The sequence below is a fragment of the Synchiropus splendidus genome, chromosome 10 (assembly GCF_027744825.2).
Source record: "Synchiropus splendidus isolate RoL2022-P1 chromosome 10, RoL_Sspl_1.0, whole genome shotgun sequence".
NCBI lineage: Eukaryota > Metazoa > Chordata > Actinopteri > Syngnathiformes > Callionymidae > Synchiropus > Synchiropus splendidus.
The window spans coordinates 16,336,197-16,349,304 of NC_071343.1; the positions used below are offsets into that span (position 1 = coordinate 16,336,197).

Consider the following 13,108-nt stretch of genomic DNA (forward strand, 5'->3'; position numbering starts at 1 on the left):
AGCCACTGGCCTAGTGTAGACCTTCCCGTTGACAAGGACCTCGGCAGATCTAATGCATCCGTCCTGGCTTGGTATAGTCTTCGTGATTTTGCCCACAGGCCAATGTGCCCTGGGAAGCTGTGGGTCAACTATGAGAACGATGGAACCCACCTCCAGGTTCTCAACAGCTTTTCGCCACCTCTGTCGGGTTTGAAGAGTGGGCAGGTAGTTCCTAGTGAAGTGCAGCCAGAATTGATCCACAAGGTTCTGGCAGTGACGCCACCGGCGCCGCCCCATGACCGCTGGAGCATACACTGCTTGGGGAAGAGAAGCATCTCGCCGTCCCATAAGTAGAATGTTAGGAGTAATAGGGTCAGGATCTGCAATATCGGTGGAGGCATAGTACAGTGGCTTCGAATTCAGGATTCCCTCCACCTCAACCAGGACTGTGTGTAGCACATCTTCCGAGACGGCTTGGCTCCCTACTACCACCTGGAGGGCATTCTTAATTGACCGGACTTCCCTTTCCCACACACCTCCAAAGTGGGGACTACCAGGTGGGTTGAACTTGAAGAGAATCTGGTAACTGGTTAACTGAGATTTCAGGCCGGGCTCCATTGCTTTGAAAGCCTGATGAAGTTCTCGATCTGCTCCACGAAAATTGGTGCCACAGTCAGACAATATCTCCTTAGGTCGACCTCTTCGGGATATGAAACGACGCAATGCAAGCAGGAAAGCATCTGCGTCTAAAGAGGGGAGAAGCTCAATGTGGACTGCCCGGGTGGTGAGGCATTTGAAGAGAACACCCCAACTCTTCTCATTTCTCCTCCCAATCTTGATCAAGTACGGACCGAAACAGTCGACTCCGGTAGAATAGAAGGGTGGACAGTGGAGTCGCAGACGCTGAGGTGGTAAATCGGCCATTTGGGGCACTTTAGGTTGCGCTCTCCAGCGATGACAGGCCTGACGTTGGAGCTGATGATGCTTAATAGCTTGCCGCCCCTTCAGAATCCAGTAGTGTCTCCTGAGATCAGCATAGACTCGCTCCACTGGGTGACAGAGTCGTTCATCAAACTCCTTGATGAGTAGCCTAGTAGCTGCGTGACGTGAATCCAACACAATCGGGTGGATTTCTATGGTTTTCTCCTGCAGTCTCCGTAGTCTTCCTCCAACTCTGATCACCTGTAGCATCGAGTCCCATTCTGGAGCGAGACTGGCGAGTCGACTGTTGGTAGACACAGGCTTTCCAGCTCTGAGAGCGATTACTTCTTCGGGGAAACTTTGAGCTTGACGTTCTCTCAGCAGTATGGACTCTGCCTCCTTGTAGCTAACAGACTGTTCTGTTCCTTGACTTGTTGCTTTCTCTTGGTATACTGCCTGAGTAGCCTCAATGAGTTCCTTCCAGGAATTGAAACTGGTTGCGTCAGGGATTGAACAGGTTTCCAAAGATGTCATACAGCAGAAAGTGAGACCCTTCAGTTCTGATGAGTCACTAGGGGTCACTGCGGCCGGTCTTTTGGGCCAGTATTCAGGGTTCTCTTTCAGGAACTGTGGTCCCCGCCTCCATCGTCCAGTGCCAGCTAAGTCCACCAGGGTTTTGCCACGTGTTATGTCATCCGCTGGATTGTTCTGAGTGTCCACATACTGCCAAGCGTGTCTATCAGACAACTCCTGAATTTCAGACACACGGGTCCCCACAAAGACCTTGAAGCGACAGGAATCTGATTGAAGCCATTCAAGAACTGTCGTGGAATCTGTCCACAAGTATGTCTTGCGTATGGTCACAGTCATCTCTGTCTCCAAGAGTTTAGCCAGCTGTGCTCCAGCTAGTGCTGCACACAGTTCTAATCTGGGGATTGATTGCTGTCGTTTCGGCGCCACCCTAGACCTGGCCATGACGAAGGAGGTGTGAATTGTGTCTTCACTCTGTGCCGCTAGATAGCCCACTGCTCCATATGCTCGTTCTGATGCGTCACAGAATACATGTAGGTCATATTGAGGTTCTATGTCCCCATCTAGTGCTGGTAAATAGCAGCGTGGGATGGACAATGAACTGATGTTGGTTAACTCGGATTCCCATGTTCTCCAAGCTTCTAGAAGATCTGCAGGCAGGTCTGGATCATCCCAGTCTCGCTTCTTGGACCAAAGTTGCTGAATCAGCACTTTTGCTCGGGTGGTAAATGGCACCATATATCCCAGAGGGTCATACTGACTAGCCATCACTTGATAAGCAGTTCTCATAGTCAGTGCTGTGTAGACTATGGGTTTGTGGTGGTAACTGAGGGTGTCTTCCGAGCAGTTCCAGACAAGACCAAGAGTGGGTGCGAGTGGCTCTGTCCGGTTCTGAGCGAGCCATTGCTCTGTTGCAGCTGCCCTTGCTTCTGGAGGTAGATGTGTTACCACTGCTGGTTTATTACTAGCCCACTGTCGTAGGTCAAACCCCCCTTCGGCCAGCAGGCTGCGCAATTGGTCTAATTTTTGCTTAGCAGCGGATATACTAGGCAGACTTTCCAAACAGTTATCAACATAGAAGCTTTGCTCTACTGACAGCGCTAAGTCTGGATGGCTATCCTGATAGAGGCGGGCATGCTTTTGTAGAGCAAATATGGCACAACAGGGGCTGCAAGTTGTACCAAATGGCAGCACCTGCCATTCATACACATCTGGTCGGTCTTCGCTGCGAAGATCTCTCCAAATGAATCGAAGGAGGGATCTGTCTTCCGGCCTCAGACGTACTTGGTGGAACATGCCTCGAATGTCTCCACTGATAGCAACTTGATGCTGTCTAAATCTCAGGAGGACCCCTAACAGTGAAGGCCCCAACGTAGGCCCTGGCAGCAGTTGTTCATTGAGTGATAGGCCCTGGTAATGGAAGGAGCAGTTGAACACTAACCTGGGTTTGCTGTTGTGATGAACCAAGTGGTGTGGAAGGTACCAACATTCCTCCGATTGGTTCTGCTCTGTGTCCTGGAGCTTGATGACGAAGCCAGAATGGGCAAGTTTTGTTATCTCATTTGAGTAGACCTCTGCCTTTTGGGGGTCTTTCTTGAGTTTTCTTTCAGTGTTCCTCAAGTTGGCTAGAACAGACTGGATTGAGCCTTTCAGCTTCGGAGCATCTGTCTTGCGTAGGAGTGGGGTCATATAACGTTGAACTCCCTTAATATCAGTCCTCTGTGTTCTTTCCTCCAGAAGTCTCACAGCATCCTGGTCCTCTCTTGATCGGACGATCACCTTTTCGCTGCGGTAAGGAAGGATATCTAATTGCCATAGCTTCTCCACATTCCTGTAAAGGACATCTTCTGGACTGACAGCTGACAAGAAGAGACACTGTTGTGTTGTTGGTTGGTCGATGTCACAACTCTCAGTTCCCTGTAGAGCCCACCCTAGAGCAGTATGAATGGCGATGGGGCCACCTTTGGCTCCTTTACGTAGAGGCTCTGTCGCTGTGATCAGATGGACCTGATCTGACCCGATCAACACCAGTGGTCGTGCATTGTGAAAGGGTTGGAGTGGAACATTACGCAAGTGTGAATGGCGTCTCTGGAGGGTCTGTACAGGATAGCTCTGCTCTACAAGGTCTAGACCTGAGGCGGTAAAGGCACACTGTATTTTGTAGCGCTTCTGTGGGTTATCTCTGGGTGAGATCTCGAAGGTGACCTTGGATCCACGCAGGTGTGTTACATCTGGACGAACAGTCCGGAGTGTCAAGTTTTCTGGTTCACCAACCAACTCGAGGTGCTGTGTGGCCTCTGGCAGTATCATAGTCCTCTGAGCTCCATCATCCAGGACCGCAAAGGTAGCAAGTGTCCTGGAGTTGTTATGCAGCGTGACTGGCACTACCTTAAGAAGTACCTTACCTGACGAGACGGAGGGCGTCAGATATATCCGACCTTCAGAGTTGCTGGAGGATGGTTTGTCACCTGCTACACCGTGGAGAACCTGAAGGTGGATGCCACCGCATTCCCCGCATGGCTTCTTAAGGTTGCATGTGTCGGGTGTGTGAGAACGAGCACACTTCCAGCAGCGTTTCTCTGCGTTGATCCACTTGACCAGATCTTCAGAAGACTGATCTTTGATTTTGTCACAGCGAGTGATGTAGTGCTGATCGCTGTTACAGAAGAGGCAATAAACCCGTAGAGTCTTCTTGAGTCTCATGTTTGGGGCAGAACTTGGTGTCCTGGACTTCGTCGTCTCTGTCCCGTAATAAACAGCCACGCTCTTGGGTTTGACAGGAAACCTCTCCTTGGTGTGACTTGGAGACTTCTCCTGCTGGTATCTCTGCATTAGCCTGCTTGACAATCGCTGCTGCTGAGCTTTGGACTGAAGCCATGTAGCAAAATCCTGTAGATTGTATGGATTCAGGCTTGCTGAATTCAGTTTTCCTTGTAGCTGTAACGACTCAATAAATCCATCTCTGAAATACTTGGGCAGCTTGCTGAGTAAACGATCTACATGTGAACAGCAGTTAAGCTCAATACCTTGTTGTCCTTCAAGTGATAGCAACATACTGATGAGGAGATGGACTTTCAAGGAGAAGTTCTGAAAGCTACAAGCGTCGCTGGCTTTCACGTCAGGTGAGTTGAGAATGGCTGCAATCTCGCTCTGCGCCAGCTGGTGGGGTTGACCATACTGCCTCTGTAGAGCCTGTAGAGTGGCTGAGTAAGGGTATGGATGATGACGACAGGACTGACCAATCATTTGAGCCTCAGGAAGTTTGAGGTGCTCTAGCAGGACATGGTACTTGTATTTCTCTGTTAGGCCAGGATGTGGTTCTAGCAGATTGTCTAAAGCTAATTTGAGATTAGCAAACTCCCTTTCGCTGTCGGAGGAAAAATCTGGGATTGAAGGCTTTGGTGCACTATACAACGGGGGGGGCATCAAATGATGCTGGAGGCTGTAATGGAGTAGGACCAGGCGGTACAGAGTATTGTTGGTAGAAACTTGTGTGAACCTGGCTGTTCGCTTGACGTTCTGACTGACTGGTTCGGACCCAGCCTGGCTGTACACCTACTTGCTCGGACGTTGACTGATAAAGGGCCGCAGGCGGTGGTGACGCCTGTAGTTGTAACTGTGGCTGCTGCGGAGCTAGTCCTGGAGTCATCATGTCCGCCTGGAGAGGTGGGGAAAGAGGGTCTCTGTTATACAGGGGAGTTGGACGAATCGGTTTGAATGCAGCACCGTGCAGAGAAGGGCTGAGAGACCTTGGGTCTGGCCGTGGTGGTACATCCAATATCCTTGCCTCTCTATTTGGGATGACGTCTGTTGTCTTTCTCCGGACCACAGGTACCGTGGTGTTAACAGCTAAGCGTGAATCAGAAGCGCTGTGCTGATCTGTCAGTTGTGTAGATAAATGTGGAGCTGGGTACATTGTCTGTGGAATGAACGTGTGCTCACTGAGCACTGAGGCTGGTGAGCTCTCTCGACTTGGAAGCGTTTCGTTAGCTTCGTCTGCTTCTTCCTCCTGAAGGTAAGTAATAATGTGCTTCAGTAGGTCTCTGCGTTGCTGGCGTCTCTTCTTCGACTGGGCAAGTTTAGTGGTGAGCTGCGCAATTTCCTCGGCCTCCTCTTGATCCTTTCCCGTCATTGACTCGACCAGGTCTCTGAGTGATTCGACGCTCAGGAGTCCAGTGTCTGGAGAACGACCTGTGGTTGAGCACCTGCCAGCTTTGGTGGTCATATCTGCTTGGCCAGCATTCACTGCGACCGCTGCTCCTCTCTGCTCCTCTGACATCCGCTCAGTGTTAGTGGAGGAAGGGACAGGTCGGCGATGGCTGTAGTCAAGGACATAATCATCCAAATACTTGGGTGTCTGACGGGGTCGGGACAGTCTTCCCTGGGCCTCAGGAGGAGAACCTCGCGCTGGTTCTTCATCTGATGACATCTTCTACAGTAGTCAATAATCCGGCTCGAAGGACCATTTGTTGGGTTTTAACCCTTTGATTGCTGGTGAGTGGAGTATTGACCGCTGCAGCGTTCCGGTCAGAGAACTGGAGTCTTCAGATGAATTCCAGACTTTATTTCCCAGATGGGTGCAATGATCAACAGGAAGTTTCTATAAACAACATAATCACAGTGAGATCAGAACTGTATAAAACGGTAGTGCAGTGCACAAACTACGTCATTCAAATCACATAAACACGCGAGTTCTTCATCATCTTTAACATTTAAACAATCCCAAACACACAGCTGTTTCACCCGGACACATACACACGTAAACAGCAAAGCGCAACACGGCAATGGAGACTGCCCTGCTCCGTAACTTCAACCAACCACCCGAACCGTAAAAGTGAAAGTAAACATCGCCAGCTCCACACTCACTATCACACACGCAGCAACAATGACCGCCCGCAATAACTATTTACAATATATATATATGAGAACGGAAACTCACATCGTCAGCGACTTCCATGAACATGCGGAAAAGTACGTGTAACTGTTATTCTCTACTGAACTTACGTAACTACCGTAATTACTCGGGCAGCCACGGAAACAGCGCTGCAGTGAGAGGAATTCTCAACAAAGGGTTTATATTGATCGGCCGATCATGATGACGTCATTAATGGTGGCCGATCCATCGCCGCATCATCACCAATGACAACAGCGTAGCCCATGAGCCGATGCAGAAGAAGCAGGTGAGGCGTCTGCAGAGTTGCTCCATGGTGCTGCGCTCTCCCTTTGAATGCTCCATGTGGACCTCCAGGATGGGCCTGCAAGAAAAGCCCTGGCGTTGCCATCACCCTGTCGAACAGCATGTGAATATTTTGGTCGTCCCACAGTTGGACGTGACCCTCCACCTGCTCTTGCTTTTTGTAAGCAATGTCCTCCAGTCTGGCATTCACCAACTCCATGTTCATCCTGAACCTAACTGAAACCCAGTCATTTTAACTCTCCAACAGTGGGGTCCAGCCAAATGTCCCCAAAAAGTGGCCCACACAAGGATAGTGTGGGGAAAATAGGGCAAAGTGGGAATAAGAGGCAGAAACTCCAAGAACTGTTCTTCACTCTGCTCCTTTTCAGTCTCTGAATAGTCTAAGAAGAAATAATTGTTTGTCATTTTGTTGGCTGGAAACAAGAATGGCTGGAGACAACCAATGGGTTGGCTCCGCCCCCAGCTCAGCAGTGCTCCCCACCGCCTCCTGCATCGGCTCAAGGAAGGGGTCGGACTCGAGTAGACCGTGATGAAAGGTCAGAGAATGATACTTTCCAAATGAATGTTTGAAGAACAAATGAGGATGAAGTGCAAATGAATAATTGTGTTTTAGTTGTGTAACCCAGGGGTCCGCAATTGACAGAATTGTATGCAGTGTATCAATACCAAAGCCCAGGGATGTGTCCACAGAAGATCAGGATCAGGACCCCCCAGTCGGAGCTGGTGGATGTTGCCCGGGAGAAGGGCGTTTGGTGATTCCTTCTGAAGCTGCAGCCCCTGCAACGGATCAGCAATGGAGGATGGATGGAGGCTATGAACCCAGTTTGTTTGGACTTTCAAATTTCACAGTCCAACAGAGCGGCAGAACAGAAAGAAAATGTGATGTCACAAATGCGGCAGCATGTCGAAGTACCCAACTTAAAATCACTCAATGGAGTATTGCCATATTTCAGTCAATATTATGTCAATATTTTCTGACACTATTTGAGGCCAGGGTCTCTTGAGACTTGAGGAGGAAGGTCAAATTCTCTTCCTCCAAAGGTAAACAATATGTAGCTGACTCTGGCTCTGTGGTACGTAATTTGATAGGATTACAAAGAGCGCCCCCTTCTTATCAACAAAGATCCATTTCTTCATCTGACTTGACTCAAACACCCAGTCACCCTGGGGGGTCTCACACCAGCACCCTGACCTGAGGATACCAATGGAGGGGCAGTGGACAGGAAATGATGTGGCAGTAGCTTCCATGATGCTGGTGGCTGCATCCTGTTCGCTCCACAGAGCAGCTTCTAAGGAATACAGCAACTATACAGATGTCAACCAGCCTTCAAGGACTCTGGAAACTGTATCAGAGGAGCAAGTCCCGAGGGAAAATTTGGAACTTGCAGACAATTCCAAACTGCCTTAGAAACTGTTTGCATTGAAAGAATACAGCTTGGTGAGTCTTTACTGTGGTGATTTAAAATGTGTAAATGGATTTAAAATTCCTTCCTTTATAAGTCTCATTAATCTCAAAGTTTTTTTACTTGTTAAAGTTTTGTGCCTTTGTACAATCAGTGGGATCAGTTGCACTGTATACACGTGAAAGATGAAAGTAAATTGCACATTTGTCCAAGGAAATATGAGGTGTTTTGTATAATGTTTTGTAAAAATGTTCATTACATTTCAAGATTTTCCTCATGTTCTTGTGCTTCTTTACACCAAAACAAAGGAAAGGCATGATATTTTGGTTATTTATAGCAGAGCATGCTAAAGTGTTCATGGTCCGGCCCACTTGACATCGACCTCGGCCGTTTGTGGCCCATGATGTGACAGGAGTTTGACACCCCTGCACTAGAAAGAAACTGAAGAAGTTGTGGACTTGCTCAAAGCCCACTCTGTGAGAGTTATAACACCAGGGCAACACCTTATCTTCATCAGTGAAGTAAAACAGCTCTTCTCCAGTTTGGTAGCCAGAGTTTGGCCCAGAATGGAGGTGTGCTCTATGTAACCTTTGCCACTGCTGAAGAAATGGATGAGGGTGCTGAGGACTGTGGAGGACCTCGGCCAGAAAACTTCCATCTTCTGGTGAAGGCCATCTTCACAGAAAGCAGAGCATTTGAAGGTTTTCAATATGCTTTGCACACATTCTACGTGTAACCTTTTTCTGATGTATTTCTCGCTCGTACACCACTGCACAAGAAAACACCACACGTTCAGCTGGGTTGCTCTTTAGTGTGACAACTTCTCAAGATATTAGAGAGATGTTGGAGGAGGTACTGGTAAAGTACGATGAGGTGTCCAAAGAAGAGCTTGGGAAGTTCAAAGGTCCACCAGCTAAATTAGATGTAGAATGTCAGTCCTCAGTTTTACAAGGCCAAAAGACCAAAGTAACGCTTGTTTACCGTAAACCGGTTCGTCGATAACTTCCTGCTCCAGCACCATTGTTGCTGGTGGACTACATCAGGCAGACAGACCAGATCGCACTGACGCATGTGCGTAAAAACGCAATTTCCAGATTTTACTGTTAAATAGACTATTTTGACAACTATTCAAAAAACACACAAATTTAGGCGATAAAACCAATAAACATAACTCGTGGACCTTGCGCACGCATGTTTCTAACATCCAGTTCCAGTCCCGAAACTTCCAGTGGACCCATCAGGCAGTGACACAGGTGTGTGTATCACATGCAGTCGTTCTACTGAGGAGCCCTCATCCATACACAGGTGACCTGCAGGTGCCTGTCATGGATGAACATTCCTTTTGAGCATTTGATGAAGAAAAGCACAAAATGATCAACTCAAACTAGAGGGAATATGGCGACGCACGTGTCGCTTATAGGGGCGGCGGTTGACTGCTGACACTGCAGGACACTTGGTGGTTAAGAGTTGCGATCGTAACATTGCCATCTCCTGGAGAGGTTGATGACTGTGAGGAAGGTCGAGCTGTTCCTCCTGTCTCCCTCCATGTTCAACAATCCCCATCAAAGACATGAACTGGATTTGAAGCCACTGAGAGAAAGTAAAGAACAAACAAAAAAAAGTCGCACATGACAGACTCAAATGAAAATTTCATGGTAAAGAATAACCAATATTAATGAGTTATGAAAGGATTTCCTGCTGAACCAATCGTTGTAAAAAGCAGCTATGATCCACTGAACAGAAGTGAAAGTACTTGAAGCATTGAAAGTATTTAGGTGTGGCCAGCGAAGACAGCTTCCTCTTCAGAAAGTTCAGTCTTCGACATATGCTGTTTCTGACAGGTGAGCGAAGAGCTCAGGTGAGTTCATACATGGATGCTTGATTTGTTCTGCGCTCGTGTTTATAGAGGCTTCATTGTCTGACAGAGACGCTGCTGAGGTTGTTGAATTCTCTCCAGATTTAAAACTACATTATCTAGTTTGATAGAATCTGGTCCGGTATTCTTGTCTGTCTGGTTCTGGTGTTGGAGTTGAATAAAAACAAGCCATCATTATTGGTTTTTCTGAATATCATTGTTATAGTTTCCATAATAATTGTGGGTTTCTTTGTTACCTGATTAAAGTCATACTTTTGGGAAATATATGTTTTACGTTAATGACTGATTCATTTGTGCAGCTCTCAACCATACAGAATAATGGCGCAGGACTTTATTTGTCGGGACTTTATTTGGTTTTGTTGTCCCTCTGCTTCATCCAGTCAGCAGGATCAGCAGGTTTCACCAGTCGAGGAAAAGCTTGTTGACGTGAAGGGCCAAATGAGGCGCAGCTTGGAGGCTTGTGTCGAGCCAAAGTGGGCGTGTAAAGAAGTGCAGTGAGATTGGGAGGAGCTCATGAAGATATCAGTTGTCAGTTATTACAGTCAAGTATTCAGGACACTATGGCGCTGAAATGTTATTGTTCAGTGAAGACTGATGCAGGATTGTGCTCTCTCTCTCTCTCAGTATCACTGCTGGTTGAGTGGATAGAGTTCATTGTTGTGATCCACAAAAACTTGTTGCCAGTTTTAAGCTCCACCCAATTCCCAGTCTGAGGAGCATGAAAGGCCTCCATATTAAAATAGTCAGGTGGATGGAGGCAGCTGAGGTGGTCTCAACGATGCAAACCTAGAAATGTGAAAATAAGAGTTTTTAAACTTGAAAAGACTCTGTGAGTGAGAGCTGATGTCAGTGTTCAATGAAGAACATTTCAGCACCATGGTACCATGAGCCTTGAGCATTTCATTGACTCAATTGTTGGCTTCGATTTATAAAGTTAGTTACGCACGGAACACTTCCGTTTAAAGTGTTCAGTTTTTGGTCGTTTTGATTGGAGCATTGTGCATGAGGAAAAACAGCAGGAACAGAGCAGGTGTTGGACCGCAGAGTGTCTGTAGGAGTCACATGATCAGCAGTGTCTCACTGAAACCCACCTGCTCTGGTTGATGACAGACCTGGAGAAGCTCCATCACAGAGACCAGGCAACACACACACACACACACACAGTTTTGAAGGTGAACGACAAACACAAACAACACCTCTGTTCATCTTTTACAGGACACACCCCCTCGCTCACTGGGCGAGATCCCTCCATCAGAGTGAGGATCAGAAGGAGCTGAGCTCAGCTGGAAGCTTCACCTGCAAACATGGACACAAGTCTTCAGACCAGAGGAGAGACGCTCACAGGTCAGTGACTTTCTAAAGTGACAGAATGCAGCACAGATGGTAGAGAGGTCGACTTGTGATTGTGAGGTTGCAGGTTTGATCCCAGCATCCTGGCATGTTTGCGTCGCAGCCTACTGCCGTCAGTGTGTGAATGGGTGACTCAGTGAAAAGCACTTGGGTTGCTGGATGGGGATAGAAAGTGCTGTGTAAGGTTGAGCTGAGACTGAGGTCAGTGAGGTCACAGAGAAGAACCAGTGGCTCTGATGAGCAGCAGCTTCTTCCATCCACCATCAGACCTCACCGTGCTGACCTCCATGTGGAATGTTCACATGTGATGGACTCTTCTGTCCACATCTTCTTTCTTCTCTCATGACTTTGATCTGCTGCTCTGAACCTGATGATTGAAGTTCTATTGTTGACAGGAAAAGAGGGCTACACACATATTCATAGAACTGCGGTTACATTAGGTAACTCGAATTTCAGTATCATATGTGTTTCGCCCTCTAACTGCCTTCGCTATTGGTTAAAACCACGGTGAAGTCGGGGAGGGCTCCGCGATGGTTGTTGAGCTTCCAGCCTGCAAGAGTGACTGGCTGTCAACTTCAACAGGAGTCACGTGATGACTTGTAGTCGGCTTCGTCTGAACGCATGTCCACTTTTTTCAATGTTGTTTTAGACAGCCATATGTTACGCGCTGCCATTTGTGACAGTGAGCGAACTCTGACTGCATCAATTGAAATGGCGAGTGACATCTTCTGGAAGGCCGCCGCTGTCATCTGGGTGCCGTTCTTCGACAGAGCCCTCCTGCTCAGAAACTGCCCTGTCAAAAGCCGCCGCTCGGTTGCGTCAGCCCAAACCTGCAGCTTCAGGGCCGGTGCCAAGCCGCGAGGACAGGACTCGACAGCCGTAGAAGCGGGACTCTAGGGAGCCGCGCTTTCCCACGACTTAAGGTTGGCTCGCATGCGGCTCCGGCAATGCCAGACATGCAGCACAGGAATCCAGGAGTTGGAGATGTGCCGGGGCCCAGACACGCAACACAGATGTCGTGCTGGTCCGCGGCCTCCAAAGGAAAATCGCAAGACTTGCAATGATGAGACATCTCATAAATCACCTGATGGTCGTCGAGTCTCAGGCTGAGTGGAAAAAGAAAGGTGAAAGACGAGGGCTGTTATACACACTGTGGAGTGCCTTCCTGGGCAGAGAACCAATCAACCGAAGTCTCAGGCCGAGGCCAGTGCCTCAACGTGGATTAACCAATAGCGAAGACAGTTAGAGGGCGAATCACATATAACATAGAACCACCCATGATGATGCTGCTGTGTTTGTGTGAAGGTGTGGACAGAGAGGAGGAAGCTCCTCCCTCTAAAGCCCCTCTGGGTGAGGACCATGGCAGCCAGACCAGAGCTCAGAGGTGAGAAGATCAGTTGTCCTGTCAGAGCTCCAAGTACTTGAAACCATTTTCACACTGCAACTTCTTTGTTCAGATCAGAGACACTCACATCAGAAGCTGCTGGACGAGGACACGGACCTGGACCTGCTCCCAGCTGTGAGTCTCTGAAGAGTAATCTGTCAATGGGAAGATATATTGACTTCAGAGGAGGACAGGACCATCAGAAGAGGAGCAGGTGAGAGACTGAGCAGGAGGAACACTGAGAGGACCTCTAGCAGTCAGATGGTGAATCACAGTGTTGATCAAAGTTGAATCTCCATCAGGTTTAAACAGGAGAAACCAGAAGAGTCTGAACTCAGCTGTGTGTCTCTGAAGAGTGATGCGTCGATGGATCTTCTTATTGATTTCAAAGGTGGACAAGAGCCTTCAGGAGAAAGGTGAGGTTTTCTGTCCCTCTCCACTCATGGGATTGTTGAGTGTGATCAAAG

At 48.2% G+C, this 13,108-nt stretch overlaps 1 protein-coding gene across 2 annotated transcripts in view; it reads left to right on the forward strand.

Moving 5' to 3' along the window:
• The first annotated feature begins 9,840 nt into the window (after positions 1-9,840).
• LOC128766399 (NACHT, LRR and PYD domains-containing protein 12-like) overlaps positions 9,841-13,108 on the forward strand; it is a 36,110-nt gene continuing 32,842 nt past the window's right edge. For both annotated transcript variants that reach the window (XM_053878007.1, XM_053878006.1), the window contains exons 1-5: positions 9,841-9,889; positions 11,123-11,251; positions 12,563-12,641; positions 12,715-12,855; positions 12,944-13,057. In XM_053878007.1, coding sequence (XP_053733982.1) covers positions 11,212-11,251; positions 12,563-12,641; positions 12,715-12,855; positions 12,944-13,057 — 374 coding nt within the window. In that variant the 5' untranslated portion in view covers positions 9,841-9,889; positions 11,123-11,211. The remainder of the gene's footprint in view (positions 9,890-11,122; positions 11,252-12,562; positions 12,642-12,714; positions 12,856-12,943; positions 13,058-13,108) is intronic.